We start from the raw sequence: 25,067 nt of genomic DNA, 5'->3' as shown, positions 1-25,067 counted from the left end.
AAACCGTTTCCATTGGTGGAGGTGTCGAGGACCATAGTGTCTTGTGAGGGTACCTTTAAGAAATGGGTGTTTACTACAGCAGTGATGTCAGAGAGTGGGTGGAGCTGGGCAGTCTGTCAGCTTTTTTACTTTCGTTTTAGGCTGTTTGCTGCAGGGTGTGTTTTAGTTACGTTTTCAGAGCTGGATAGCTGCAGTCACAGCCAGAAGGTGTATGAATCTCTCTCTGTAACCTAAAGACTGTAAATCGATCCTGGTGATTTAAAATTAATAACAGTCGTGACTTTAACCTGATGTGCTTCTGGTAAAAGGTGTTTTAAGTCTGATGGATGTTAAAACGGAAGCTTAAAGGATTACTTAGTGTTGTATTCTTTGAGGGTTGTATTTGGATTGATGGTTGCTAAGATGTTCACTGTTTGTTTTAAAAAAGGTTAACTTGAGTTCATGGAATAAACATTGTTTTGCTTTTAAAGAATACTTTTCCATTTCTGCTGTCCCACACCTGTAGAGTGGGCCGTGTGCTCCCCATACCACAATCTATCAGGTGAACTCCGTGATACACTTTGGGGGGGGGGTCTCTAAACCCTGGCCCATAACAATAGGGGACATGGATTGAAGGGAGTTGGCCAAAAGAGAGACGGAAACGAGCAGAGGAACTTCATCACACACGGCGAAGGGTCCTGAACCAACCTGAGAGCGTGGGGGCGGGGTGAGGAGGAGGAGGCTGGTTCGATCCAGGAGGCAGGAGGAGGTGTTTGAACGGGGGCGGGGGGGGGGGGCTGGATTGTTAGTGGGAGAGGGTGAATGTGCGGAGGAGGGGGGAGGGGGGGAGGGGGGGAGGTTATGGAGAGGCCTGGAATTGTTCCTTCCGGTAGAGAGCACCCGGTACAAGTCGCACAGTGGTTAGCACAATTGCTTCACAGCTCCAGGGTCCCAGGTTCGATTCCCGGCTCGCGTCACTGTCTGCTGTGCGGAGTCTGCCCGTCCTCCCCGTGTCTGCGTGGGTTTCCTCCGGGTGCTCCGGTTTCCTCCCGCGGTCCAAAGATGTGCGGGTTAGGTGGACTGGCCGTGCTAAATTGCCTTGAGTGTGCAAAATTGCCCTTAGTGTTGGGTGGGGTTACTGGGTTATGGGGGCAGGGTGGAGGTGTTGACCTTGGGTTGGGTGCTCTTTCCAAGAGCCGGTGCAGACTCAATGGGCCGAATGGCCTCCTTCTGCACCAAAATAATTCTGCGATTCTCGACCAATCTGTCGGGGTGTCCTGCAAAGAAGTCACATGTGCCGTAGATAAAGGGATTTCCAGATTTTAGTAAGGATAAGGTGACTGCTGACAATAAAAGCTCCTGGTATCAGGGGGTGACATATCGACATGGATTGAGGGTCGGCTGGCGAACAGCGAATTGGGAGTAGGAACAAATAGATGGTTTTGTCGTTGGCAGGGTATGGGCGAGGGCAGTGCCAACTGTTTCTCAATAACCTGGATGAAGGGACTGATGGAACGGTTGCTCAATTTACTGATGACGCAAAGATAGCTCAGACAGTAGAGTGTGAAGAAGTCATAAGGGAGGTTACAAAGGTTACAGAGAGGTTACGTGAGCGGGAAAAGAGCTGGGAACTGGAGTCCAATGTGGGGAGATGCGAAATTGTCCATTTTTGACAGGGAGAATAGGAAAAGGTTTATTATCTCACTGTGGAGCGCGGAGATTGCAGAGGGATCTGGGTGTGCGAGGGCATCAATCACAAAAGGCTGGTCTACAGGTACGAGCGGTTAGGGAAGCTAATGGAACGTTATCGTTCATGGCGAGGGAATTTGAAAAGGTTCTCTTTCAATTGTACAGGGTGGTAAGCACTGCTGCCTCACCGCGCCAGGGACACATGTTCGATTCCCGGCCGCGGGCGGCTGCGCGGAGTCTGCCCGTTCTCCCCGTGTCTGCATGGGTTTCCTCCGGGTGCTCCGGATTCCTCCCACAGTCCAAAGATGTGCGGGTTAGGGTGGATTGGCCGTTCTAATGGACTTTTATTTATTGATGGGATGTGGACGTCGCTGTATCTGCCACAGCGTTTAATCCCCACCCCTAATTGCCCCCTCGGAGCTGGTGGGTGAGCCGCCATCTTGAACCCGCTGCGGTCCCGTGTGGTGTAGGTACAGCCACCGTGCTGTTAGGGAAGGAGTGCCCAAGATTCTGACCCAGCCACAGCGAAGGAACGGCCGATATATTCCCCAGTCGGGACGGTGAGTGACTCGGAGGGGAACCTCCAGGTGGTGGTGGGGGGGGGGGGGGGGGGGTGTCTGCTGCCCCCCCCCCCCTCGTCCTTCTTGACGGTAACGGCCGTGGGTTTGGGAGGAGCTGCCGAAGGAGCCTCGGCGAGTTCCCGCGGGGCGTCTTGTAGACGGTGCACACGGCTGTGCGTCGGGGGGGGGAGGAGGGGGCGAATGTTGGCGGTCAGTGTGTCGATCGAGCGGGGCTGCTTTGTCTCGGATGCTGTCGAGCTTCTCGAGTGTTGTTGGGAGCTGCGCTCATCCAGGCAAGTGGAGAGAGTCCCGGGGGGGGGGGGGGGGGGGGGGGGGGGGAACCTTCGACACGGAGCAGGCCTCTTGCAAAGGACACATAACTAAAAATGAGACGGTCAACCTCCAACCGGCCAAGAAATAACAGGCTGACAGACTGCGGCATCTGGCTAAGCTAGGACATTCAAGTTTATTAAGAAAGCAAAAAATTATACAGAAGCAGAATGGCTGAAATAATCACCCTCTCTGTTCTAATAGTATCAAATGGCGAAACCGAGGGGATGGTTGACGTTTGGGACCTTTTATGGAGCCTGGGTCCCCGGCTGTTGAGGAGATTGTTCATTTAAGATTCTTTTCTTCTTGAATCGATATTTGAGTTGGCTGCGGGCGGCCTTGAGCAGGTCTGGGGAGTCCTTGACGTACTCGTAAAACTCGGCGCAGGTCATGCTGTAGTTGAGCTGCACCTGGAGTTCGGCCTTGACCAGGCCCTCGCTCAGCCGGTTACGCTCTTTGCTCCAGAGCGCGGTCATCAGGCGGAAGACCTGCTCGCAGTAGCCGTTGGAGACGGGGATGGAGAGGACAAAGGAGACGAGGCGGAAGAGCTGGCCGCTGTCGGCCGGCGGGAGCTGGCGGAAGATTTCCACCCAGCGGCGGTCCAGCCGGGGCTCCTTGGCGGCGGTCTCGGCCTGCAGCCTGTGGAGGGCGCACAGCTCGTCGTGGAGCCGGTCCAGGTCGAGGGGCAGGCGCAGGGCGCGGGACAGGGCCTCCAGGTCGGCCCAGTTCACCTCCCGGTCGAGGGAGAGGGCCGCCATGCCCCCGAAGAGGGCGGCGTCCTCCGGCCCGTACCGCTGCTCCAGGAACTCCAGGCAGCGGGAGAGGGCCCCGCCGGCCTCCTCCTCGAAGCGCTGCCGCTCGGCGGGGGGCACGGATGCGAGGGAGGCCTGGCATGCCTGCCCGTAGAAGCGGTCCGCCCGCCGGAGCCTCAGCTTGGCCAGCAGGGCAGCGAGGACAGGGTCCAGCTCCAGGCAGGTGGCCTCAGGCCGCTCCAGCTGGGCCAACGCCGCGTGGAAGGCTGACATGAGGTGGTGGGCAAAGTGAACGTAACATAGGGGCAGCGGGTCCGGCCCGGCGAATGCCCGCCACACCACGCCGGCGCACTCCTCCTCGCCCACCGCCAGGAAGTGGGCGCTCAGGGCCTCCCAGCTGCGGGCCAGCTGCGCCACGGCGGGCAGGAGGGAGAGCCAGCGCACGGGGGCACGCCGCAGGAGCTCCTTGTACTCCCGCTGCAGGAACGCGGAGAAGCCGCGCAGCCCCTCGGCGGCCAGGGCGGCAGACGAGGACGCGGAGGAGGAGGAGAGCTCGCCACACACCTTCAGCACCAGCCATTCCACGTCGAAGCTCAGCGCCTTCAGGCCCTTGCGCACGCAGTCGTGCATCAGCCGGCAACGGCAGGCCACCTGCAGGGCGGTCCCGTGCCGCTCGCGCAGCCGGCGGTAGGCCGCCGCGTGCTTCTCGGCGTCCACCGAGGTGCCGTCCGCCACGTAGGCTGAGAGGCACCCGCCGTCCAGCCGGCACTCGCGCAGGACGCCCTCCAGCCGGTCCGCCAGGCCCTCGCCGGCAGCCTGGCCCTCGGCCTCGTCGGCCCGGTAACAGTCCAGCAGGCCGTGGCGCAGGCCCCGGGCCCGGTCGAAGTAGCGGACGGCCACCGGGAAGTAGGTGCGGCCCCCCCGGTTGGAGGCGTCGGCCGAGAGGGAGAAGGAGCCGGCCGCCCGCAAGCCGGCCAGGAGCAGCTCCCGCGAGTGGGGGGCCAGCACGCTCTCGGTCAGGCTGGCGGCCTTGGTGCGGCCGCAGTGGACGGGGCGGGCCAGGGCGGCGGCCCAGGGCGCCTCCGACGCGTCCTCGCCCCGGCGGCGCCGCGGGAGCTGCTGGCCCCCGCCGCCGCAGTCCAGGCTGGAATAGCTGAGGTGGTGGGTCACCCCGCGGTAGATCTCGGCCAGCTCGGCCGCCGTGGCCAGGTCCTCGCGGGCCTCGGCCTCGCGGGCGGCCGAGTCGGCGGCCGGCGGCCGCGGGGGGGGCGGGGGCGGGCGGCCCCGGTTCTTCACGGCCTCCTTGTGCCGGGTGCAGTCGGCGTGGCCCCGTACGGCCCGCCGGCCCTCGTACTTGATGGAGAACGCCTGGCGGCACAGCAGGCACTCGGCGGTCGACTCGTTCACCTTCCGCAGCCAGGGCCGGTACTCGGGGTGGAGGGCGCACCAGTCGTCGTTGTAGGTGCAGTAATACTTGCGGCGGCGCTTCGCCGCCTCGCGCTGCGGGCTGCCGCCCACCGTCACCTTGACCACGTCCGGACCCAGGTCGTCCATCGCTCGAGGGCGTCCGACCTCCGACCTGCAGGGGGCAGAAAAAGGGAGCGGCTTTAACCGAGAGCGGCGGGGAGGGGCGGGGGAGGCCAATCCCCCCCCCCCTCAGGGGCATTTCAATGAAACATAGGGAGCAGACGCACGCCGTTCGGCCCCTCGAATTCGCCCCGTCCAACATCCCGGCAAACGTGTTCCGACAGTCCCCCCTTTTGATCCCTTTGAGCCGTATCTAACCTCCCGCCCTGCTCCCAGGGACAGGCCATTTGGCCCTTTTGTTCTGGGATCAGATGTCATTCTGCACCTCTCCCGGGGTCGGAGGCCATTCAGCCCCTCTTCTATGGACAGGAGACCATTCTGCCCCTCTTTTAGAGGTCAGTCGCTCCTTCAGTGGGACACGGAGACCAGGAGGGAGTCAGCCCCTTGCCCCTGTTCGATACTATCTGCCAATCCCCCGATATCCGCACTTACCTGTCACGAGGGAACGCTCGAACTCAGCTGGGCCGCCCAAGGCACCGCAAGGAGATGGAGACAGGGCTGGAAGGGAAAACATACGTTAACAGGCAGCCATCTTCCATCTCTAAACAGGCCAGATAACCGAAGCAGCACTCCCTCAGTACGGACCCTCTGACAGTGCGGCACTCCCTCAGTACCGACCCTCTGACAGTGCAGCACTCCCTCAGTACTGACCCTCTGACAGTGCAGCACTCCCTCAGTACGGACCCTCTGACAGTGCGGCACTCCCTCAGTACTCACCCTCTGACAGTGCGGCACTCCCTCAGTACTGACCCTCTGACAGTGCAGCACTCCCTCAGTACTGACCCTCTGACAGTGCGGCACTCCCTCAGTACTGACCCTCTGACAGTGCGGCACTCCCTCAGTACTGACCCTCTGACAGTGCGGCACTCCCTCAGTACTGACCCTCTGACAGTGCGGCACTCCCTCAGTACTGACCCTCTGACAGTGCAACACTCCCTCAGTACTGACCCTCTGACAGTGCGGCACTCCCTCAGTACTGACCCTCTGACAGTGCGGCACTCCCTCAGTACTGACCCTCTGACAGTGCGGCGCTCCCTCAGTACTGACCCTCTGACAGTGCAACACTCCCTCAGTACTGACCCTCTGACAGTGCGGCGCTCCCTCAGTACTGAGCCTCTGACAGTGCGGCACTCCCTCAGTACTGACCCTCTGACAGTGCGGCACTCCCTCAGTACTGACCCTCTGACAGTGCGGCGCTCCCTCAGTACTGACCCTCTGACAGTGCAACACTCCCTCAGTACTGACCCTCTGACAGTGCGGCACTCCCTCAGTACTGACCCTCTGACGGTGCAGCACTCCCTCAGTACTGACCCTCTGACAGTGCGGCACTCCCTCAGTACTGCCCCTCTGACAGTGCGGCGCTCCCTCAGTACTGACCCTCTGACAGTGCGGCGCTCCCTCAGTACTGTTCTCTGACAGTGCGGCACTCCCTCAGTACTGACCCTCTGACAGTGCGGCACTCCCTCAGCACTGATCCTCTGACAGGGCGGCACTCCCTCAGTACTGACCCTCTGACACTGCGGCACTCCCTCAGTACTGACCCTCTGTCAGTGCGGCGCTCCCTCAGTACTGACTCTCTGACAGTGCGGCACTCCCTCAGTACTGACCCTCTGACAGTGCAGCGCTCCCTCAGTACTGACCCTCTGACAGGGCGGCACTCCCTCAGTACTGACCCTCTGACACTGCGGCACTCCCTCAGTACTGACCCTCTGTCAGTGCGGCGCTCCCTCAGTACTGACTCTCTGACAGTGAGGCACTCCCTCAGTACTGACCCTCTGACAGTGCGGCACTCCCTCAGTACTGACCCTCTGACAGTGCGGCACTCCCTCAGTACTGACTCTCTGACAGTGCGGCACTCCCTCAGTACTGACTCTCTGACAGTGCGGTACTCCCTCAGTACTGACCCTCTGACAGTGCGGCACTCCCTCAGTACTGACCCTCTGTCAGTGCGGCACTCCCACAGTACGGACCCTCTGACAGTGCGGCACTCCCTCAGTACTGACCCTCTGTCAGTGCGGCACTCCCTCAGTACTGACCCTCTGACAGTGCGGCACTCCCTCAGTACTGACCTTCTGACAGTGCAGCACTCCCTCAGTACTGACCCTCTGACAGTGCGGCACTCCCTCAGTACTGACGCTCTGACAGTGTGGCACTCCCTCAGTACTGACGCTCTGACAGTGCAGCACTCCCTCAGTACTCACTCTCTGACAGTGCGGGACTCCCTCAGTACTGACCCTCTGACAGAGCGGCACTCCCTCAGCAGTGACCCTCTGACAGTGCGGCACTCCCTCAGTACTGACACTCTGACATTGCGGCACTCCCTCAGTCGATCCTCTGACAGTGCGGCACTCCCTCAGTACTAACCCTCCGACAGTGCGGCACTCCCTCAGTACTGACGCTCTGACAGTGCAGCACTCCCTCAGTACTGACACTCTGACAGTGCAGCGCTCCCTCAGTACTGACACTCTGACAGTGAAGCACTCCCTCAGTACTGACCCTCTGACATTGCGACGCTCCCTCAGTACTGACCCTCTGACAGTGCAGCACTCCCTCAGTACTGACCCTCTGACAGTGCGGCACTCCCTCAGTACTGACCCTCTGACAGTGCAGCACTTGCTCAGTACTGACCCTCTGACAGTGCGGCACTCCCTCAGTACTGACCCTCTGACAGTGCGGCACTCCCTCAGTACTGACCCTCTGACAGTGCGGCACTCCCTCAGTACTGACCCTCTGACAGTGCGGCGCTCCCTCAGTACTGACCCTCTGACAGTGCGGCACTCCTCAGTACCGACCCTCTGACAGTGCGGCACTCCCTCAGTACTGACCCTCTGGCAGCGCGGCACTCCCTCAGTACTGTTCTCTGACAGTGCGGCACTCCCTCAGTACTGACCTTCTGACAGTGCAGCACTCCCTCAGTACTGACTCTCTGACAGTGCGGCACTCCCTCAGTACTGACCCTCTGTCAGTGCGGCACTCCCTCAGTACTGACTCTCTGACAGTGCGGCACTCCCTCAGTATTGACCCTCTGACAGAGCGGCACTCCCTCAGTACTGTTCTCTGACAGTGCGGCACTCCCTCAGTACTGACCTACTGACAGTGCAGCACTCCCTCAGTACTGACTCTCTGACAGTGCGGCACTCCCTCAGTACTGACCCTCTGACAGAGCGGCACTCCCTCAGTACTGACTCTCTGACAGTGCGGCACTCCCTCAGTACTGACCCTCTGACAGTGCGGCACTCCCTCAGTACTGACCCTCTGACAGTGCGGCACTCCCTCAGTACTGATCCTCTGACAGTGCGGTGCTCTCTCAGTACTGACCCTCTGACAGTGCAGCACTCCCTCAGTACTGACCCTCTGACAATGCAGCACTCCCTCAGTACTGACACTCTGACAGTGCGGCATTCACTCAGTACTGAGTCTCTGACAGTGCGGCACTCCCTCAGTACTGACCCTCTGACAGTGCGGCGCTCCCTCAGTACTGACCCTCTGACAGTGCGGCACTCCCTGAGTGCTGACCCTCTGACAGTGCGGCACTCCCTCAGTACTGACCCTCTGACAGTGCGGCACTCCCTCAGGACTGACGCTCTGACAGTGCGGCACTCCCTCAGTACTGAGTCTCTGACAGTGCGGCACTCCCTCAGTACTGACCCTCTGACAGTGCGGCGCTCCCTCATTACTGCCCCTCTGACAGTGCGGCACTCCCTCAGTACTGACCCTCTGACAGTGCGGCACTCCCTCAGTACTGACCCTCTGACAGTGCGGCACTCCCTCAGTACTGACCCACTGACAGTGCGGCACTCCCTCAGTACTGACTCTCTGACAGTGCGGCACTCCCTCAGTGCTGACCCTCTGACAGTGCGGCACTCCCTCAGTGCTGACCCTCTGACAGTGCGGCACTCCCTCAGTACTGACTCTCTGACAGTGCGGCACTCCCTCGGTACTGACCATCTGACAGTGCGGTGCTCCCTCAGCGCTGACCTTCTGACAGTGCAGCACTCCCTCAGGACTGACCCTCTGACAGTGCGGCACTCCCTCGGTACTGACCATCTGACAGTGCGGCGCTCCCTCAGTACTGACACTCTGACAGTGCGGCACTCCCTCAGTGCTGACCCTCTGACAGTGCGGCACTCCCTCAGTACTGACCCTCTGACAGTGCGGCACTCCCTCGGTACTGACCATCTGACAGTGCGGCACTCCCTCAGTGCTGACCCTCTGACAGTGCAGCACTCCCTCAGTACTGACCCTCTGACAGTGCGGCACTCCCTCGGTACTGACCCTCTGACAGTGCGGCACTCACTCAGTACTGACCCTCTGACAGTGCGACACTCCCTCAGTACTGACCCTCTGACAGTGCAGCACTCACTCAGTACTGAGTCTCTGACAGTGCGGCACTCCCTCAGTACTGGCCCTCTGACAGTGCAGCACTCCCTCAGTACTGACCCTCTGACAGTGCAGCGCTCCCTCAGTATTGACTCTCCGACAGTGCGGCACTCCCTCAGTACTGTCACTCTGACAGTGCAGCACCCCCCCAGTACTGACCCTCCGACTGTGCAGCGTTCCCTCAGTACTGACCCTCCGAAAGTGCGGCACTCCCTCAGTACTGACCCTCTGACAGTGCGGAACACACTCAGTACTGACCCTCCGACTGTGCATCGCTCCCTCAGTACTGACCCTCTGACAGTGCGGCACTCCCTCAGTACTGACCCTCTGACAGTGCGGCACTCCCTCAGTACTGACCCTCTGACAGTGCAGCACTCCCTCAGTACTGACCCTCTGACAGTGCGGAACACACTCAGTACTGACCCTCCGACTGTGCATCGCTCCCTCAGTACTGACCCTCTGACAGTGCAGCACTCCCTCAGTACTGACTCTCTGACAGTGCAGCACTCCCTCGGTACTGACCATCTGACAGTGCAGCACTCCCTCAGTACTGACCCTCTGACAGTGCGGAACACACTCAGTACTGACCCTCCGACTGTGCATCGCTCCCTCAGTACTGATCCTCTGACAGTGCGGCACTCCCTCAGTACTGACCCTCTGACAGTGCGGCACTCCCTCAGTACTGACCCTCTGACAGTGCAGCACTCCCTCAGTACTGACCCTCTGACAGTGCGGAACACACTCAGTACTGACCCTCCGACTGTGCATCGCTCCCTCAGTACTGACCCTCTGACAGTGCAGCACTCCCTCAGTACTGACTCTCTGACAGTGCAGCACTCCCTCGGTACTGACCATCTGACAGTGCGGTGCTCCCGCAGTACTGACCCTCTGACAGTGCAGCACTCACTCAGTACTGAGTCTCTGACAGTGCGGCACTCCCTCAGTACTGACCCTCTGACAGTGCAGCGCTCCCTCAGTATTGACTCTCCGACAGTGCGGCACTCCCTCAGTACTGACCCTCTGACAGTGCAGCACTCCCCCAGTACTGACCCTCCGACTGTGCAGCGTTCCCTCAGTACTGACCCTCTGACAGTGCAGCGCTCCCTCAGTACTGACACTCTGACAGTGCAGCACTCCCTCAGTACTGACCCTCTGACAGTGCGGCAGTCCCTCAGTACTGTCACTCTGACAGTGCTGCACTCACTCAGTACTGACCCTCTGACAGTGCGGCACTCCCTCATTATTGACCCTCTGACAGTGCGGCACTCCCTCAGTACTGACCCTCCGAAAGTGCAGCACTCCCTCAGTACTGACCCTCTGACAGTGCGGCACTCCCTCAGTACTGACCCTCTGACAGTGCGGCACTCCCTCAGTACTGACCCTCTGACAATGCGGCACTCACTCAGTACTGACCCTGACAGTGCGGCGCTCCCTCAGTACTGACCCTCTGACAGTGCGACACTCCCTCAGTACTGACCCTCTGACAGTGCGGCACTCCCTCAGTACTGACCCTCTGACAGTGCGGCACTCACTCAGTACTGACCCTCTGACAGTGCGGCGCTCCCTCAGTACTGACCCTCCGACTGTGCATCGCTCCCTCAGTACTGACCCTCTGACAGTGCAGCACTCCCTCAGTACTGACCCTCTGACAGTGCGGCACCCCCTCAGTACTGACCCTCTGACAATGCGGCACTCCCTCAGTACTGACCCTCTGACAGTGCGGCACTCCCAAAGTGCTGAGTCTCTGACAGTGCGGCACTCCCTCAGTACTGACCCTCTGACAGTGCGGCGCTCCCTCGGTACTGACCATCTGACAGTGCGGTGCTCCCTCAGTACTGGCCCTCTGACAGTGCGGCACTCCCTCAGTACTGGCCCTCTGACAGCGCAGCACTCCCTCAGTACTGACCCTCTGACAGTGCGGCACTCCCTCAGTACTGACCCTCTGACAGTGCGGCACTCCCTCAGTGCTGACCCTCTGACAGTGCGGCACTCCCTCAGTACTGATCCTCTGACAGTGCAGCACTCCCTCAGTACTGACCCTCTGACAGTGCAGCACTCCCTCAGTACTGACCCTCTGACAGTGCAGCACTCCCTCAGTATTGACCCTCCGACAGTGCAGCACTCCCTCAGTACTGACCCTCTGACAGTGCATCACTCCCTCAGTACTGACCCTCTGACAGTGCAGCACTCCCTCAGTACTGACCCTCTGACAGTGCAGCACTCCCTCAGTATTGACCCTCCGACAGTGCAGCACTCCCTCAGTCCTGACCCTCTGACAGTGCAACGCTCCCTCAGTATTGACTCTCCGACAGTGCGGCACTCCCTCAGTACTGACCCTCTGACAGTGCAGCACTCCCCCAGTACTGACCCTCCGAGTGTGCAGCGTTCCCTCAGTACTGACCCTCTGACAGTGCGGCACTCCCTCAGTACTGACCCTCCGACTGTGCATCGCTCCCTCAGTACTGACCCTCTGACAGTGCTGCACTCCCTCAGTACTGACCCTCTGACAGTGCGGCACTCCCTCAGTACTGACCCTCTGACAGTGCGGCACTCCCTCAGTGCTGACCCTCTGACAGTGCGGCACTCCCTCAGTACTGACCCTCTGACTGTGCGGCACTCCCTCAGTACTAACCCTCTGACAGTGCGGCACTCCCTCAGTACTGACCCTCTGACAGTGCGGCACTGCACCAGTACTGACCCTCTGACAGTGCGGCACTCCCTCAGTACTGACACTCCGACAGTGCGGCACTGCCTCAGTACTGACCCTCCGACAGTGCGGCACTCCCCCAGTACTGACCCTAAGACTGTGCATCGCTCCCTCAGTACTGACCCTCTGACAGTGCGGCACTCCCTCAGTACTGACCCTCTGACAGTGCGGCACTCCCTCAGTACTGACCCTCTGACAGTGCGGCACTCCCTCAGTACTGACCCTCTGACAGTGCTGCACTCCCTCAGTACTGACCCTCTGACAGTGCGGCACTCCCTCAGTGCTGACCCTCTGACAGTGCGGCACTCCCTCAGTACTGACCCTCTGACAGTGCGGCACTCCCTCAGTACTCACCCTCTGACAGTGCAGCACTCCCTCAGTACTGACCCTCTGACAGTGCAGCACTCCCTCAGTACTGACCCTCTGACAGTGCAGCACTCCCTCAGTACTGACCCTCTGACAGTGCGGCACTCCCTCAGTACTGACCCTCTGACAGCGCGGCACTCCCTCAGTACTGACCCTCTGACAGTGCGGCACTCCCTCAGTACTGACCCTCTGACAGTGTGGCACAGCCTCAGTACTGACCCTCTGACAGTGCGGCACTCCCTCAGTACTGACCCTCTGACAGTGCAGCACTCCCTCAGTACTGACCCTCTGACAGTGCGGCATTCCCTCAGTACTGACCCTCTGACAGTGCGGCGCTCCCTCAGTACTGACCCTCCGACTGTGCATCGCTCCCTCAGTACTGACCCTCTGACAGTGCGGCACTCCCTCAGTACTGACCCTCTGACAATGCGGCACTCCCTCAGTACTGACCCTCTGACAGTGCGGCACTCCCAAAGTGCTGAGTCTCTGACAGTGCGGCACTCCCTCAGTACTGACCCTCTGACAGTGCGGCGCTCCCTCGGTACTGACCATCTGACAGTGCGGTGCTCCCTCAGTACTGGCCCTCTGACAGTGCGGCACTCCCTCAGTACTGACCCTCTGACAGCGCAGCACTCCCTCAGTACTGACCCTCTGACAGTGCGGCACTCCCTCAGTACTGACCCTCTGACAGTGCGGCACTCCCTCAGTGCTGACCCTCTGACAGTGCGGCACTCCCTCAGTACTGATCCTCTGACAGTGCAGCACTCCCTCAGTGCTGACCCTGACAGTGCGGCGCTCCCTCAGTACTGACCCTCTGACAGTGCGGCACTCCCTCAGTACTGACCCTCCGACAGTGCGGCACACCCTCAGTACTGACCCTCTGACAGTGCGGCACTCCCTCAGTACTGACCCTCTGACAATGCGGCACTCCCTCAGTACTGACCCTCTGACAGTGCGGCACTCCCTCAGCACTGACCCTCTGACAGTGCGGCACTCCCTCAGTACTGACCCTCTGACAGTGCGGCTATCCCTCAGTACTGACCCTCTGACAGTGCGGCACTCCCTCAGTACTGACCCTCTGACAGTGCAGCACTCCCTCAGCACTGACCCTCTGACAGTGCGGCACTCCCTCAGTACTGACCCTCTGACAGTGCGGCTATCCCTCAGTACTGACCCTCTGACAGTGCGGCACTCCCTCAGTACTGACCCTCTGACAGTGCGGCACTCCCTCAGTACTGACCCTCTGACAGTGCGGCGCTCCCTCAGTACTGACCCTCTGACAGTGCGGCACACCCTCAGTACTGACCCTCTGACAGTGCGGCACTCCCTCAGTACTCACCCTCTGACAGTCAGTAGGGGAGTTGAATGCAAATTTGGGGGATTTGAATGCAAATTTGGGGGATTTGAATGCAGATTTGGGGGATTTAAATGTAGATTTTGAGTGTATGAATGCAGATTTGAGAGATTTGAATGCAGAATTGCGGGATTTGAATGCAGATTTGATGGTTTTGGTGATTTGAATGCAGATTTGCGGGATTTGATTGCAGATTTGCGGGATTTGAATGCAGATTTGGGGGATTTGAATGCAGATTTGGGGATTTGCATGCAGATTTGGGGGATTTATAGAACATAGAACATAGAACAATACAGCGCAGTACAGGCCCTTCGGCCCACGATGTTGCACCGAAACAAAAGCCATCTAACCTACACTATGCCATTATCATCCATATGTTTATCCAATAAACTTTTAAATGCCCTCAATGTTGGCGAGTTCACTACTGTAGCAGGTAGGGCATTCCACGGCCTCACTACTCTTTGCGTAAAGAACCTACCTCTGACCTCTGTCCTATATCTATTACCCCTCAGTTTAAAGTTATGTCCCCTCGTGCCAGCCATATCCATCCGCGGGAGAAGGCTCTCACTGTCCACCCTATCCAACCCCCTGATCATTTTGTATGCCTCTATTAAGTCTCCTCTTAACCTTCTTCTCTCCAACGAAAACAACCTCAAGTCCGTCAGCCTTTCCTCATAAGATTTTCCCTCCATACCAGGCAACATCCTGGTAAATCTCCTCTGCACCCGCTCCAAAGCCTCCACGTCCTTCCTATAATGCGGTGACCAGAACTGTACGCAATACTCCAAATGCGGCCGGACCAGAGTTCTGTACAGCTGCAACATGACCTCCCGACTCCGGAACTCAATCCCTCTACCAATAAAGGCCAACACTCCATAGGCCTTCTTCACAACCCTATCAACCTGGGTGGCAACTTTCAGGGATCTATGTACATGGACACCTAGATCCCTCTGCTCAGCCACACTTTCAAGAACTTTACCATTAGCCAAATATTCCGCATTCCTGTTATTCCTTCCAAAGTGAATCACCTCACACTTCTCTACATTAAACTCCATTTGCCACCTCTCAGCCCAGCTCTGCAGCTTATCTATATCCCTCTGTAACCTGCTACATCCTTCCACACTATCGACAACACCACCGACTTTAGTATCATCTGCAAATTTACTCACCCACCCTTCTGTGCCTTCCTCTAGGTCATTGATAAAAATAACAAACAGCAACGGCCCCAGAACAGATCCTTGTGGTACTCCACTTGTGACTGTACTCCATTCTGAACATTTCCCATCAACCACCACCCTCTGTCTTCTTTCAGCTAGCCAATTTCTGATCCACATCTCTAAATCACCCTTAATCCCCAGCCTCCTTATTTTTTGCAATAGCCTACCGTGGGGAACCTTATCAAACGCTTTGCTGAAATCCATATACACCACATCAACTGCTCTACCCTCGTCTACCTGTTCAGTCACCTTCTCAAAGAACTCAATAAGGTTTGTGAGGCATGACCTACCCTTCACAAAGCCATGCTGACTATCCCTGATCATATCATTCCTATCTAGATGATTATAAATCTTGTCCCTTATAATCCCCTCCAAGACTTTACCCACTACAGACGTGAGGCTCACCGGTCTATAGTTGCCGGGGTTGTCTCTGCTCCCCTTTTTGAACAAAGGGACCACATTTGCTGTCCTCCAGTCCTCTGGCACTATTCCTGTAGCCAATGATGACATAAAAATCAAAGCCAAAGGTCCAGCAATCTCTTCCCTGGCCTCCCATAGAATCCTAGGATAAATCCCATCAGGTCCCGGGGACTTATCTATTTTCAGCCTGTCCAGAATTGCCAACACCTCTTCCCTACGTACCTCAATGCCATCTATTCTATTAGCCTGGGGCTCAGCATTCTCCTCCACAACATTATCTTTTTCCTGAGTGAATACTGACGAAAAATATTCATTTAGTATCTCGCCTATCTCTTCAGACTCCACACACAATTTCCCATCCCTGTCCTTGACTGGTCCTACTCTTTCCCTAGTCATTCGCTTATTCCTGACATACCTATAGAAAGCTTTTGGGTTTTCCTTGATCCTTCCTGCCAAATACTTCTCATGTCCCCTCCTTGCTCGTCTTAGCTCTCTCTTTAGATCCTTCCTCGCTACCTTGTAACTATCCATCGCCCCAACCGAAACTTCACACTTCATCTTCACATAGGCCTCCTTCTTCCTCTTAACAAGAGATTCCACTTCCCTGGTAAACCACGGTTCCCTCGCTCGACGCCTTCCTCCCTGTCTGACCGGTACATACTTATCAAGAACACGCAGTAGCTGATCCTTGAACAAGCCCCACTTATCCAGTGTGCCCAACACTTGCAGCCTACTTCTCCACCTTATCCCCCCCAAGTCAAAGAACAAAGAACAAAGAACAAAGAAATGTACAGCACAGGAACAGGCCCTTCGGCCCTCCAAGCCCGTGCCGACCATACTGCCCGACTAAACTACAATCTTCTACACTTCCTGGGTCCGTATCCTTCTATTCCCATCCTATTCATATATTTGTCAAGATGCCCCTTAAATGTCCCTATCGTCCCTGCCTCCACTACCTCCTCCGGTAGTGAGTTCCAGGCACCCACTACCCTCTGCGTAAAAAACTTGCCTCGTACATCTACTCTAAACTTTGCCCCTCTCACCTTAAACCTATGCCCCCTAGTAATTGACCCCTCTACCCTGGGGAAAAGCCTCTGACTATCCACTCTGTCTATGCCCCTCATAATTTTGTATACGTCTAATGGCATCATAATTGCCCTTCCCCCAGCTATAACTCTTGCCCTGCGGTGTATACTTATCCCTTTCCATCATTAACGTAAACGTCACCGAATTGTGGTCACTTTCCCCAAAGTGCTCTCCTACCTCCAAATCCAACACCTGGCCTGGTGTTACCCAAAACCAAAACCAAATCCAACGTGGCCTCGCCTCTTGTTGGCCTGTCAACATATTGTTTCAGGAAACCCTCCTGCACACACTGAATGCAGATTTGGGGGATTTGAATGCAGATTTGGGGGATTTGAATGCAGATTTGGGGGATTTGAATGCAGATTTGGGGGATTTGAATGCAGATTTGGGGGATTTGAATGCAGATTTGGGGGATTTGAATGCAGATTTGGGGGATTTGAATGCAGATTTGAGGGACTTGAATGCAGATTTGTGGGATTTGAATGCAGATTTGATGGCCTTGAATGCAGATTTGAGGGGTTTGAATGCAGATTCGGGGGATTTGAATGCAGATTTGGGGGATTTGCATGCAGATTTGAGGGACTTGAATGCAGATTTGCGAGATTTGAATGCAGATTTGAGGGATTTGAATGCAGATTTGAGGAATTTGAATGCAGATTTGCAGGACTTGAATGCAGATTTGAGAGATTTGGCCACGCTGGACTATAGAACGATTGGCGAGTGGAGGGCCACAGCGAATGCGATTCTCAGGGACGCCCTGGCCCCCTTCATGTTGGCCTCGGAGAGAACAGAGCACAGACTGCAAGCCCAGGAGGCAGCAGTCAGGGACCTGGAGAAAGCGGCAACCAACCAGAGCGACCAAATCGCCCTGCTCCAAATAGAAGTGGCGAGATTGGTGGCGTCGCTAGGGGCATTGAAGGACCAGGAGACACGGTCGCAGCGCCAGATTCGCTGCAGGCCTACTGTGAAGTTAACACAGCCAAGGCAGCCCTGTACACGATTGGGGTGTGGTGTACCCGGCCAAACTGTGGGCAACTTTCCAGGGGCAGGAATTCTAATTCAGTGTGCATGCCAAGGCGGACGGGTCGTTTGGAGACTTGGGCGGAGAGATGGCAGATGGAGTTTAATCCGGACAAATGTGAGGTAATGCATTTTGGAAGGTCTAATGCAGGTAGGGAATATACAGTGAATGGTAGAACCCTCAAGAGGCAAAGGAGCTGATCGCCGCCAAGAAGCGGATGGGTGAGGGAAGTTGTCCCGGAGAGATTCACGGACCAAGGGGAGATGGAGGTCTCCTTCTTCGCCCAGGTCGGCAGGGTCGACTCCAGCTCGGAATACTTGAAATTGAAATGAAACTGAAGAACGAGGCGGGGCCGCCCGCCGTCCCTGCTGCTGTTCGCCCTGGCAATTGAGCCACTGGCGATCGCCCTCGGAGGGGCGAAGGGGTGGAGGTATCCGGGGGGGGACAGAGACAAGGAAAAAAGTGGGAAGAGGAACGAGGCAGGGAGGTTCAGCCCCCGCGTGCGCAGGGCGAGGTTCACCCCCCCCCCCCCGCGTGCGCAGGGCTAAGCTTCATGCAGTTAGTCGCTGGTATGAAGATGTTCGTTTGTGAACATACCTGTATGGCCTGTGCCCGCTTTCTTTTCTGATAACATAACATTTATAAATTAGATGGATCTAAAACTCAATAAAATAACATTTCCCCCAAAAAATTCTGGATTTGGAGGCGGGTTTATTCCGGATTTTGGAGAGTTATTCGGATTTTGGGGGTTATTCCGGATTTTGGGGGCTGGTCTAGGTTTGGGGGGTTTATCCAGATTTGGGGGGGTTTATCCCAGATTTTGGGGGTGTATTCCAGGATTTGTGGGTGTATTCCAGACTTTGGGGGTTTATCCTGGGTTTAGGGGATCTATTCCGGGTTTGGGAGTGTATTCCGGGTTTGGGGGTATATTCCGGGTTTGGGGGGTGTATTCCGGATTTTGGGGGTGTATTCTGGATTTTGGGGGTTTATTCCGGGTTTGGGGGTTTATCCTGGGTTTAGGAGATCTATTCCAGGTTTGGGAGTGTATTCCGGGTTTGGGGTTCTATTCCGGATTTGGGGTGTATTCCGGATTTGGGGTGTATTCCGGATTTTGGGGGTGTATTCCAGATTTTGGGGGTGTATTCCGGATTGTGGGGGTGTATTCCAGATTGTGGGGATGTATTCCGGACTTTGGGGTTTTATCCCGGGTTTACGGGATCTATTCCGGATTTGGGGGTGTTTACCGGGTTTGGGGTGTGTATTCCGGGTTTTGGGAGTTTATTCCGGATTTAGGGGGTATATTCCGGATTTTGGCGTGTATTCCGGATTTGGGCGTGTATTCCGGATTTGGGGGTCTATTCTGGGTTTGGGTGGTTTATTCCAGGTTTGGGGGGTTTATTCCGGATTTAGGGGGTATATTCCGGATTTGGAGTGTATTCCGGATTTGTTCCAGATTTGGGGGGTATATTCCGGATTTTGGGGGTGTATTCCAGATTTTGGGGGTTTATTCTGGGTTTGGGGGATTTATTCCAGATTTAGGGGTATATTCCGGATTTGGAGTGTATTCCAGATTTGGGGGTCTAGTCCGGATTTGGGGGGTGTATTTCGGATTTGGGGGGTTTATTCCGGGATTGGGGGGTGTATTCCGGGTTTGGGGGGTTTATTCCGGATTTAGGGGGTATATTCCGGATTTGGGGGGTGTATTCCGGATTTTGGGGGTTTATTCGGGGTTTGGGGGGTGTATTCCGGGTTTGGGGGGTTTATTCCGGATTTAGGGGGTAAATGCCAGATTTCGGAGTGTATTCCGGATTTGCGGGTCTATTCCGGATGTTCGGCGGTCGCTCTGGGACTTTAGGGGCTCCCTCCTCCTGGTTGCTCCTACCTGGTCCGCTCCCCGCCGCCGCTTCTCGCTCCTTCCCCCCGGCCGCCGCTGCGCATGCCCGTAAGGAAGGGGGCGGGGAGGTGGACGCGCGCACTGCGCATGACCGGCTCCCTGGAGGCACTGCGCATGCCCCGGCTCCCCGGAGGCACTGCGCATGCCCCTGCTCTCCTGAAGCACTGCGCATGCCCGGAGCTGGCCCCGCACCCCGCGCGCTGTCTGACTAGGGCACTTTCCCGCGCGCGAGGCATGTCGGTCCGGCGCCGCCGCCATTGCTGCCCCTCCCCACACACAACATGGAACCACACTAATCTCTCCTCCCACACCCAAATCTCCCAACCCAATCAGATGTGAGTGGGGGATAGGGGGGGGGGTTGTCACTAGTGCCCCTACGGTGCAAAGGGAGGCCGTTCGGCCCATCGAGACCACACTGACCCTCCAAAAGGCTCACACTAACCCAGACCCCCCTTTCCACCCGGTTCCATCCCGTAACCCACCGTGACGCAGGTCACTGAAAGGGGAGACACAGGTGGAGAAGGTAGTCAAGAAGGCATACGGCATGCTTGCCTTCATGGGCCGGGGCATTGAGTATAAGGATTGGCAAGTCATGTTGCAGCTGTATAGAACCTTAGTTAGGCCACACTTGGAGTATAGTGTTCAATTCTGGTCGCCACACTACCAGAAGGATGTGGAGGCTTCAGAGAGGGTGCAGAAGAGATTGAACAGGATATTGCCTGGTATGGAGGGCATTAGCTATGAGGAGCGGTTCAATAAACTCGGTTTGTTCTCACTGGAACAACGGAGGTTGAGGGCGACCTGATAGAGGTCTACAAATTTATGAGGGGCATAGACAGAGTGGATAGTCAGAGGCTTTTCCCAGGGTAGAGGGGCCAATTACTAGGGGGGAAATAGGTTTAAGGTGTGAGGGGCAAGGTTTAGAGGAGATGTACGAGGCAGGTTTTTTTACTCAGAGGGTAGTGGGTGCCTGGAACTCGCTGCCAGGGGAGGTGGTGGAAGCAGGGACGATAGTGACATTTAAGGGGCATCTTGACAAATACATGAATAGGATGGGAATAGAGGGATACGGACCCCGGAAGTGTAGAAGATTTTAGTTTAAACGGGCAGCATGGTCGGCACGGGCTTGGAGGGCCGAAGGGCCTGTTCCTGTGCTGTACATTTCTTTGTTCTTTATTGTGCAGTCATCCGCAGACATCCCCACTTCTGACCTTCTGATGAAAGGGAGGTCATTGATGAAGCAAATGAAGATGGTTGGGGCCGAGGATACGACCCTGAGGAACTCCTGCAGTGATATCCTGGAGCAGAGATGATTGACCTCCAACCACCACGACCAACTTCACTTGTGCCAGGTATGACCCCAACCAGCGGAGAGTTTTCCCACCGATTCCCGTTGACTCCAGTTTAGCCGGAGCGCGTGCCGGCCTCCTCTGCCCCGCAATGGGAACCGGACCCTTCCCCGCCTTCGGCAGCTCCTCCCCCCCACGGTTTCCTGGAGGCTACCAGCCTGCCGGAGACTAGTCCACACTTGGCCCCCACCGACATTGGCACCCTCTCCTTCCATAACAGCAAGGAACCGATCGAGCCAGCTATCGACGCCAGATTCAGCTTAACGTCCCGTCTTCTGAAGAGAAGAAGGTTAAGAGGTGACTTAATTGAGGCATACAAGATGATCAGAGGATTGGATAGGGTGGACAGTGAGAGCCTTTTTCCTCGGATGGTGATGTCTAGCACAAGGGGACATAGCTTTAAATTGAGGGGAGATAGATACAAGACAGATGTCAGAGGTAGGTTCTTTACTCAGATAGTAAGGGTGTGGAATGCCCTGCCTGCAACAGTAGTCGACTCGCCAACACTAAGGGCATTCAAATGGTCATTGGATAGACATATGGACGCAAAGGGAATAGTGTAGATGGGCTTTAGAGTGGTTTCACAGGTCGGCGCAACATCGAGGGCCGAAGGGCCTGTACTGCGCTGGAATGTTCTATCTGTAAACATTGGTAAGAGTCAATGTGGACATGCCGAATTTCCTTAGTTTCCTGAGGAAGTATAGGCGCTGTTGTGCTTTCTTGGTGGTAGCGTCGACGTGGGTGGACCAGCACAGATTTTTGGAGATGTGCACCCCTAGGAATTTGAAACTGCTAACCATCTCCACCTCGGCCCCGTTGATGCTGACTGGGGTGTGTACAGTACTTTGCTTCCTGAAGTCAATGACCAGCTCTTTAGTTTTGCTGGCATTGAGGGAGAGATTGTTGTCGCTACACCACTCCACTAGGTTCTCTATCCCCCTCCTGTATTCTGACCCGTCGTTATTCGAGATCCGGCCCACTATGGTCGTATCGTCAGCAAACTTGGAGATGGAGTTGGAGCCACATTTTGCCACGCAGTCGTGTGTGTACAGGGAGTAGAGTCGGGTGCTAAGTACGCAGCCTTGCGGGGCCCCGGTGTTGAGGACTATCGTGGAGGAGGTGTTGTTTATTCTTGGTGATTGTGGTCTGTTGGTCAGAAAATCGAGGATCCAGTTGCAGAGGGAGGAGCCAAGTCCTAGGCTTTGGAGCTTTGATATGAGCTTGGCTGGGATTTTCATGGAATCATTGAATTTACAGTGCAGAAGGAGACCATTCGGCCCATCGAGTCTGCACCGGCTCTTGCAAAGAGCACCCTACTTAAGCCCACACCACCCTGTCCCTGTAACGCAGTAACCCCACCTCACCAAAGGGGCAATTAATCCTGGCCAATCCACCTAACCTGCACATTTTTGGACTTGTGGGAGGAAACTGGAGCACCCGGAGGAAACCCACGCACACACGGGGAGAACGTGCAGACTCCGCACACACACTGACCCAAGCCGGGAATCGAACCTGGGACCCTGGAGCTGTGAAGCAACAGCGCCAACCACTGTGCCCACGATTATGGTGTTGAAGCGGAGCTGTAGTCCATAAATAGGAGTCTGACGTCGGAGTCCTTGTTGTCGAGATGCTCCAGGGAGATGGTGTCTGCTGTGGACTGATCGCGACGGTATGCGAATTGCAATGGATCAAGGCATTCTGGGAGTATGGCACATGTGTGTATTCGTGTGTAGTATGCGTGTGCGTATCGCACATTCTAGGGTGCACATCTGTGTGGCATTGCATGTGCTCAGGTGGTGTGCGGGTGTGCATGTGCACTGTGTGTGACTGTGTCTTAACAAAGATCAAAGAGCCTTTTTCCTCGGATGGTGATGTCTAGCACGAGGGGACATAGCTTTAAATTGAGGGGAGATAGATATAAGACAGATGTCAGAGGTAGGTTCTTTACTCAGATAGTAAGGGTGTGGAATGCCCTGCCTGCAACAGTAGTGGACTCGCCAACACTAAGGGCATTCAAATGGTCATTGGATAGACATATGGACGATAAGGGAATAGTGTAGATGGGCTTTAGAGTGGTTTCACAGGTCGGCGCAACATCGAGGGCCGAAGGGCCTGTACTGCGCTGTAATGTTCTATGTTCCTCCTCGCCAGTATAGAGGACGGACTTCAGCAAAAGGTTCAGAGGCAAAACTTGAGCCCGTTTCCCCGCTCCCCCCAGTCCAAATGGGGAATCACCAATCGCGGAAGTTTGGGTGTGGAGCAATGGGTGTAGCAGTGGTTATTTCTGACCACTTGGCGCGCTTGAAGTTGGAGGCGGCACGGGCACAGTGCACGGAGTGGGGGGGGGGGGTTTGTGAATCGATTTCTCGGGCTATTGGATTGAATGAGAATGGGACGGTCTCGCCCTCTTTAAATTATGGGAGGCATTGAAGGCGGTGATTGGGGGAGTTGATCTCGTTATGAAGCAGACATAGACAAGGAGGCTAGGAAGGAGCATCTGGACCGGATGCTGGAGCAGGATTCCCTCCCGGAGACGCTGGGCCAGGAGTCCATCTCCCTCCTCCTGAAGTAGTGGGGGAGGAACAGACAGGCCCTGCGAAGGGTGGGACACTGTCGTCCGACGCGGGGCAGTTACTCAATGCTGTTCTTCCACCAGCGATGGAGTTGGGGGCCGGAGATAACCGTGTCTCCGGACACGGGAAAAAGTGTTTGATGGGGTCGAGTGGAGCTTTCTTTTCACGGTTCCGGACGAGTTTGGGCTGGGTCCTGGGTTTGTGTCGAGGGTGCGGTTATTGTACGAAGCTCCGTCTGCTCGTGCTGACGGCAAGGGTTCGGGATCGTTTCGGCTGCCTACGGGATGAGGTGAGGTGAAGGAATAACAGAAAGACAGAGACAGAGGGCTCATGGTAAGATTCTTGGCAGTGTGGATGAGCAGAGAGATCTCGGTGTCCATGTACATAGATCCCTGAAAGTTGCCACCCAGGTTGAGAGAGTTGTTAAGAAGGCGTTACGGTGTGTTAGCTTTTATTGGTAGAGGGATTGAGTTTCGGAGCCATGAGGTCATGTTGCAGCTGTACAAAACTCTGGTGCGGCCGCATTTGGAGTATTGCGTGCAATTCTGGTCGCCGCATTATAGGAAGGATGTGGAAGCATTGGAAAGGGTGCAGAGGAGATTTAGCAGAATGTTGCCTGGTATGGAGGGAAGATCTTATGAGGGAAGGCTGAGGGACTTGAGGCTGTTTTCGTTAGAGAGAAGAAGGTTAAGAGGTGACTTAATTGAGGCATACAAGATAATCAGAAGATTGGATAGGGTGGACAGTGAGAGCCTTTTTCCCTGGATAGTGATGTCTAGCACGAGGGGACATAGCTTTAAATTGAGGGGAGATAGATATAAGACAGATGTCAGAGGTAGGTTCTTTACTCAGAGAGTAGTAAGGGCGTGGAATGCCCTGCCTGCAACAGTAGTGGACTCGCCAACACTAAGGGTATTCAAATGGTCATTGGATAGACATATGGACGATAAGGGAATAGTGTAGATGGGCTTTAGAGTGGTTTCACAGGTCGGCGCAACATCGAGGGCCGAAGGGCCTGTACTGCGCTGGAATGTTCTATGACTCTTCTGTTTGCCTTGGCGATCGAGCCTTTAGCTATCACTCGGAGGCCCTCGGACATGTGGAGAGAAATGGCGAGGGGTGGAGTGAGACAGGGTGTATGTGGATGACCGGAAGGGACCCGGGGCCAGTTACGAGTGAATCATGGGGATATTAAAGACATTTTGCTCCTTTTTGGGGGTATAAAGGTTGGGAAGAGTGAATATTTTGTGGTCAGCCCTTTTGGGGAGGTCAAGGAGTCAACCGCCCCAAAGATGTGCAGGTTAGGGGGGGGTTGAACGTGATCAATGCGCGGGGTAGGAGAGTGGAGGATAGGTACAAACTCGAGGGGCTGAATGGCCTCCTCCTGCAATGGAGGGATTCTATGGGCACAGGCAAGTTGGTGGGAGGGCAAATGGCAGACGCAGTTCAACGCGGAGAAGTGTGAGGTGATGCACGTCCGTCTGAAGAACAGGGAGAGACAATCTCAAATAAAGGGTAAAATTCTAAAGCAGGATCAGGAGCAGAGAGACCTGGGTGTAGATGTGCGGAGGTGATTGAAGGTGACAGGACAGGTGGAGAGAGCAGTTGATAAAGCGGAGAGTATTCTGGGCTGTATTAACAGGGACAGAGTACAGGAGCGGGGAGAAGGTGCTGGACTTGTACAAGACACTAGTTAGACCTCAGCTGGAATATTGTGGACAGTTCTGGGCCACACAATAGGAAGGATGGGAACACATTGGAGAGAGTGCAGGAGAGATTTGGATTGGTTTATTATAGAACAAT

At 55.9% G+C, this 25,067-nt stretch overlaps 1 protein-coding gene across 1 annotated transcript; it reads right to left on the bottom strand.

The window, feature by feature from the left end:
• Nucleotides 1-2,668: 2,668 nt before the first annotated feature.
• LOC140418157 (uncharacterized) lies at nt 2,669-19,377 on the bottom strand. Its single transcript, XM_072501575.1, has 3 exons — nt 19,331-19,377; nt 5,330-5,395; nt 2,669-4,889 (listed from the first exon to the last, which is right to left on the bottom strand). The coding sequence occupies exon 3, from the start codon at nt 4,862-4,864 to the stop codon at nt 2,807-2,809; it is 2,058 nt and encodes a 685-aa protein (XP_072357676.1). The 5' UTR covers nt 4,865-4,889; nt 5,330-5,395; nt 19,331-19,377; the 3' UTR covers nt 2,669-2,806.
• Between the last annotated feature and the right edge of the window lie 5,690 nt (nt 19,378-25,067).

This window comes from Scyliorhinus torazame, chromosome 5 (genome assembly GCF_047496885.1).
Source record: "Scyliorhinus torazame isolate Kashiwa2021f chromosome 5, sScyTor2.1, whole genome shotgun sequence".
Lineage (NCBI taxonomy): Eukaryota > Metazoa > Chordata > Chondrichthyes > Carcharhiniformes > Scyliorhinidae > Scyliorhinus > Scyliorhinus torazame.
Note: the sequence above shows the minus strand (reverse complement) of the source record. Positions and strands in the feature narration are given on the sequence as shown.